Below are 6,032 nucleotides of genomic sequence, written 5' to 3'. Positions count from 1 at the left end.
TAGGGGAGGGAGAGGCGTCTCTGGCGGTAGGAAGCAGAGCAGGGGCAGAGTCTAGGAGGGACCAAGGTTTGGACCCTGTGGGAGAAGACGGAGGAGGTGGGTGGGGTTGCAGCGTGGCCCCAGTGAGTCTGGGCACCATGGCCTTGACAGCCCGGCAAGAGGCCGAGGAACCTGTCAGCAACCCTCCCCACCCCACCCCAGCGTTCCCCGTAGCTGCTGTGGGCTTGGTGGAGGGTGTGACGGGGTCCCAGGCAGAGTACATCCTGTGGAGGCTGACGTGCAGGCACCCTCGGGGGGTGCACGTGTGCACGTGCATACGCGCGTGAGTTTGCACGTATGTATATGTGTGCAAGTTTGCACGTGTGTGCGGGCTTGTGAGTGTGCATGTGTGTGCACGCGAGAGTGCACACGAGTGTGTGCATGTGCGTGTGCGTGTGTCTGGCATGCGTGTGTGCACGTGAGTGTGCACTGTATATGTGAGTGTGCACGTGTGTGCAGGTTTGTGAGTGCATGTGTGCGTGTGCGAGAGTGCACACGAGTGTGTGCGTGTGCATGTGTCTGGCACACGTGTGTGCACATGAGTGTTCACTGCGTGTGTGAGTGTGCACACGTGTGCAGGTTTGTGAGTGCGTGTGTGCGCGTGCGAGAGTGCATACGAGTGTGCGCATGTGAGTGTGCACGTGTGCGGGTCTATGAGTGCATGTGTGCACGTGCGAGAGTGCACACGAGTGTGTGTCTGGCACGCGTGTGTGCACGTGAGTGTGCACTGTGTATGTGAGTGTGCACACGTGTGCGGGTTTGTGAGTGCATGTGTGTGCGTGCGAGAGTGCACACGAGTGTGTGCGTGTGCATGTGTCTGGCACGCGTGTGTGTGTGTGAGTATACGGGGGGAGCAGTGGCTGGAGCCACACTTGAGTCCTGTCTGAGCCTTGGGCAAGGCCCTTCCCATCAACTTCCTGACCTGCGCTGGGGCCCCGTGAGCCCTGCCCGAGGGGCAGACCCTTTGGCCCCATTAGAGATCAAGGTGTGCCTGCCCCTCCAGTGGACACGGGGATTAGCGTCCCCAAGGCGATCCTGGCCCTTCCCCACCTCCAACCTCCCTCCAGGACATTTTTGTTGACCCGGCACCTTCCTGTCTTTGTCCCCTTAAGCCTCCGAGTACACCGTGGCTGGTTGTCCAGGCGGCAGTCCGCCCCCATCACTGTGCCCCACGAGGGGGCGTCCCGGGGCACCCTGGTAGCATTCGAACCCAGAGCCACTAGACCCGGACTCTGCCCTGGAGATAGGCATGGGGACCCAAGGCGGAAAGGGTGCCGGGCAGAGGCAGGAATGGGGGAGGAAGGAGAAGATGGGGGGCCCAGGTAAGGGAGTCACAGGGGGGTGAGGGCCCCCAAACGGCAGGGAGGGGTCATCAGGGGCAGGGAGGGGCCCCAGGCTGTGGGAGGTACGGGAGTGGGGAAGGGGACAGGGAGGGCGGGAGGAGTGGGGTGTCGGGTGGAGGCGGGAGGGGCCCCAGGGGGCGGGGGGTGGGTCTCCACGCCCCAGCCGCCCACAGGAAACCCAATCGCGCTAATCTGCTCGGCTGACCGGTCGGGTGGCTGCGCCGGTGTCTGCTACCCCTCGGGCAGGCCGAGGGTGAGGGAGCAGTGACTGCAGCGTGAGGACTGGACCATGAGCGGGGCACGGCCGGTGCTGCTGGTGCTGGTGCTGGCGGCCTGCAGCGGCGAGCTCGGTGAGGGGTGCAGGCAGAGGGGCCCGAGCAGAGGCGAGGCGGGGCGGGGAGGGGGGTGAGTGCGGAGGGAAGGGCAGGGCCCTCAGCCCAAGCGAGGGAGAGGTGGGTGCAGTACCAAAGGGCCTGCGCCCAGGGCTGGGACTGGCTGGGCTGGGGCAGCAGCAGAGGCCCCGGGTGCCAGCTGGGGACCTGCCTGTCACTGGGGGCCTCGGGCCGCAGAGGGCACCGTCAGAATCGTGCTCCCTGGTTCCGGGGCCACGGTGGAGGCGGGCCTTGAGAGGCGTCTTGGGAAGACCAGGAAGGCTCTGGGAGGTCCGAGTCACCAGCTAGGGGAGACACCCCAGCCCCTCGGGGCCCCCACACCCAACCAGGAAAGGAGCTGGGCGGAGGGGAAACTGAGGTCACCCTGAAGACAGAGGGCCACACGGTGGAGGGGAGGGCCCTGCGGCCTCACTGGGCTGGGCGGCCAGGCCCAGCTGGGCTCCTGCGGTGGGACAGGACCCGGCAGAGGAGGGGAGGGCAGCACACCCGGGGGCCCCCCCCCGGCCTGACCTGCCTGGCCCCTGGGGCCATGGCTCTCCCCGCCTCTGCTAAGCCGATGCCTGTGGATGCACACAGCCCGCACCCCTCCTCACTTGTTCCCGAGGCCCCACTGCACCCCTCGGTCGGGTGCTGCTCTCTGCTGATGAGGACCCCGAGGGGGTGTCCTGCCGCACCAAGGCCCTCCCTGACCCCGCAGGCCCCCCCTCAACACCTCCTGAGCTGCCCAGTCCCCACCTCGGCCCGCCTCCCCTGGGAGGGCACCTTGTCCCCAACCTCCTGCCCAGACCTCCTGAATCCTCCCAGAGTTTCGGTGGGCGGGCACCCCCCGGGTGGCGTCATCCCCCTCGAACCCGGGCCTCCAGGACAGAGGGCTGGGGAGGGGCAGGGCCTGCCTGACGCGTCCTTTGCCGCTTCTCACCCAGTGGGGGCCCTGAGATGCTACACCTGTCACGAGCCCTCCAGTGTGTCCAACTGTGTCACCATTGCCACCTGCGGTGTCAACGAAACCATGTGCAAGACCACCCTCTACTCCTTGGAGATAGGTCAGCGGGTGCTGGGCGGGGCAGGGCTGGGGTCCCAGGGTCAGAGCTGCCTCCCGGGTGTCACCCCTGGCCAGCTGTGGGGGCCCCGTGCACAGCGCGCAGCCACGGCCCCAGCCGTTTTGCAAAAAGGGCTTTTGGTGGAAGCACTTCGCCCCCCCCCCCCCCGCCCCTGCCCCCCTCTTTCCTTTAACGGAAACGCACCTTCAGCCTTGCTCGAGGCACCTGGAGAGGAACTGCCTCATCCAGCCAGGAATCCCCGTGTCAGCCGCTGTGTCCCTGGCACGTAGGACCCCCACGGTGGCGGAAGGAAAGAGGAGGGGACTGAGGTGCAGCAGTGACCCCCACCCCCACCCCCACCCCGGGTCACGGGGCCACGCCTGGGGGCCCTGGGGTTCGGGAGCTGACCGGGCACCCAACGTGGCCCACAGTGTACCCCTTCCTGGGGGACTCCACGGTGACCAAGTCCTGCTCCAGCAAGTGCGTGCCCTCGGACGTGGACGGTATCGGCCAGACGCGGCCCGTGTCCTGCTGTAACAACGACCTGTGCAACGTGGGCGGGGCGCCCGCCCTGGACGGCCGCCGCAGCCTGGCCTTCGTGCTGGCGCTCCTCCTGCTCTGGAGCTTTGGACCCTAGAGCCCTCCCCCCCACCCCCCACCCCCCTGCAAGCCAGCCCCAACCGCTCTTGAAGAAGCACCACCCCTGCACCAGGCGTCCTGTGTCTGCTTCTGCTTTTGGGTGCCCTGCCCACGGGGGGCCGGGGGACCTACAGCTGCGTCTCCGGCTCCGTCAGCCTCCTCCTGTGTCCCCCGAGGTCCCTCCCCAGCCCCTCCCCTCCCCTCCCCTCCCGGTCTGCCTCTGGGCTGTCTCTAGGGGCCTCCTCTCCAAGTCCCATGACGTGGTAAGCGAGGGCAGTCACTAGGCCCGTGACACCCACGCAAACCCTGTGGGGGAGGGGGCCTGACTGGGATGGGGCAGACAGGGGGACCCCGCAGGCAGGGCAGCACCTGCCTGCCAGGGCCGGGTCACCGGTGGCTTCTCGGAGGAGGGGCCCGTAAGGCCAGGCGGAAGGAAGCCCCGGGCAGGAGGAGTAACCTGGGATCAGGGATCAGTCCACGAAGCACCCACCGCCCGCTCACCTGGCCCCCGGGCAGGGCTCTTCCCTGCCCGTGCTGACACGGTCCCCTAGGTTGGGTGGCGGAGAGGGCCACCAGGCACGTTCTGCCTTCTCCAGGCTCGCCAGGCCCCGCTTCCTGGGTGCCCAGGGTGGCCCAACTCCAACGCGGAGGGGACCTTCATTCCACCGCGGCCTCAGGCCAGCACAGAATCCTCCAGACATTTTCCCAGGAGTCACCTGTCCGGCAGGCCTCTGGTCCCCAGGGACCCCCAGGCCTGCACCTGTGTTGGGACTCGATGCTCTCACGTACACACACACGTTTGTGCACACACGTGCGGTCCTGGGGCACACCCGGCAAGGGCCCCGTGCCTGAGGAAGGCAGGCCCCAGCCCCCCCAGCCCAGTGCTGACCTGCCCCCAGGGCCACCTGAGGGAGGTGAGAAGGGGAGGGGAGGGCCCTCAGTCACCCCGTTCCACCGGCCTCTCCTGGGCCCCTGGTGAGCTGGCTCAGTCCTGGGAGGGGACACAGCACCAGCGTCCCGCCATGCTGAGATGGGGCCGGGAAGGCCTCCATCTAGTGTGCCAGCGCGCTCCCCGCGGGCCCGTGGCCCCGAGCCCAGAGAGCCCTCACAAGCAGCCATCACCCCTCCCGGGGCTTCCTGCTCTTGGATGGGGGACAGCAGCAGCCAGGACCTGAAGCAGGTCTGTCCTGGGGTGAAGGACACCCCGGGCCTCTGAGAGAGGAGACGCGGGGCCTGAAGGCCCCAAATCCCTGGGACCCCAGGATCCCCAGACCTCTGCTTCTTGTGATATGACGTGCAGTCTCAGGGGCTCTGTGGGCCTGAGCCAGCTCCTGGGGGACAGGACCCCCACAGCCCAGCAAGCCCCACCCAAGTGGCCAGCACAGACTGGCCACGTAGCATGACCACCATCCTCCAGAGAGCCCAGGCAGACTCCAGGAACAGCAGGGAACTCGGAGGTCAAGAACGGCCAAGAGCTGACCAGATGCCTCCCTTTGGGGGTCAACTCTGAGCTCCGACTTGGTCACGAAGGAGGCGCTGTCCACATCCATTCAACACACCCTCACCTGGCTTTTCTCGCGTGTCTCACAAGAGTGAGGAGAGTGGTGGGGACTTGAGACTTACAGCCTGGGCTGAGACTCGATACACACACACACACACACACACACACGCATGCACATGTGTGCACGCACACACACAGCCTTCCAGCCAAACACGGGAAAGCTGTGCGCCCCTGTCCTGGCTGTGCCCCTCCTCCCTCGCCCGCCTCTGTGGACGGCCGAGCACCCTCTCTGCCATCCACATCTCCCAGGCTTTCCCTGCCTGGGCAGGGGCTGTGCCATGCCACGTCCACCACCACTCCCTCGTCTTTACGGCTGCCCTCGCGGCCGACGACGCTCCGCCTGGTTTACAGGTGAAAGAAAGGGGGTCAGAGGGGCTTATGGCCACACAGGTGGAGCCGGGACCCACTCAGGCTGCCAGGCTCCACACCAGACACTCCCGGCTCCTCTCGCAACATCCTGGGCGCGACTGTGGACCAAGCCCTGGGGAAGGGCTGCCCCTGCTGCTGCCTGTGCCTGCACCTGCCAAGTGTGGCCCAACTGGTGGTTTGCAGCAACCGTGGCTTCTTCCTTCCCAAGTAACGCCCTCCCTTTGTTTCCTCGGTCCACAAGGCCAGCTCACGCCTGCCCTCGAAACTGCCCTGGGTCCTTGGGCCCATCCTACAAACAGGAATGCAAAGTCCAGCGGGGCAAGGGAGTCACCCCGAGGCCACACACGGAGTCAGCAGCGAATCCAAGACCAAAACCCGGGCCTCCTGAGTGCCAGCCAAAGCTCCTCCCAGCACGCTGTCCCTTCTGGAGACTGGGATGTAACTCTGTACCCTACAGTAGGGCCCACCCGCCCTCCACCACTGTGCCTGCTACGCATTCACACTCCTTCATCTGCCGGGTACTCCCCCGTCTACTCACCTCCTGCCTCCCCCCATCGCCCTCCCTCCACTCACGCACTGCCTTCTACCCATCCACTCCTTCAAACATCACCCACCCACCCATCTATCTACACATCCACCCATCCATCCA

At 66.3% G+C, this 6,032-nt stretch overlaps 1 protein-coding gene across 1 annotated transcript; it reads left to right on the top strand.

Moving 5' to 3' along the window:
• The first annotated feature begins 1,563 nt into the window (after positions 1 to 1,563).
• On the top strand, positions 1,564 to 3,522 carry LYPD2 (LY6/PLAUR domain containing 2). Its single transcript, XM_040494863.1, has 3 exons — positions 1,564 to 1,732; positions 2,698 to 2,817; positions 3,246 to 3,522. Exons 1-3 carry the CDS (start codon positions 1,672 to 1,674, stop codon positions 3,449 to 3,451), a joined length of 387 nt encoding a protein of 128 aa, XP_040350797.1. The 5' UTR covers positions 1,564 to 1,671; the 3' UTR covers positions 3,452 to 3,522.
• Positions 3,523 to 6,032: the final 2,510 nt, after the last annotated feature.

Source organism: Herpailurus yagouaroundi, unplaced genomic scaffold (genome assembly GCF_014898765.1).
Source record: "Herpailurus yagouaroundi ecotype Mexico unplaced genomic scaffold, PumYag 186, whole genome shotgun sequence".
NCBI lineage: Eukaryota > Metazoa > Chordata > Mammalia > Carnivora > Felidae > Herpailurus > Herpailurus yagouaroundi.
Note: the sequence above shows the minus strand (reverse complement) of the source record. Positions and strands in the feature narration are given on the sequence as shown.

Bases quoted from the DNA above. Each gene is read 5' to 3' on its own strand.
- LYPD2 (XM_040494863.1), top strand. From the start codon at position 1,672: ATGAGCGGGGCACGGCCGGTGCTGCTGGTGCTGGTGCTGGCGGCCTGC. The intron at 1,733-2,697 runs GTGAGGGGTGCA...CTTCTCACCCAG, and splicing joins GGCCTGCAGCGGCGAGCTCG to TGGGGGCCCTGAGATGCTAC. The intron at 2,818-3,245 runs GTCAGCGGGTGC...CGTGGCCCACAG, and splicing joins CCTCTACTCCTTGGAGATAG to TGTACCCCTTCCTGGGGGAC.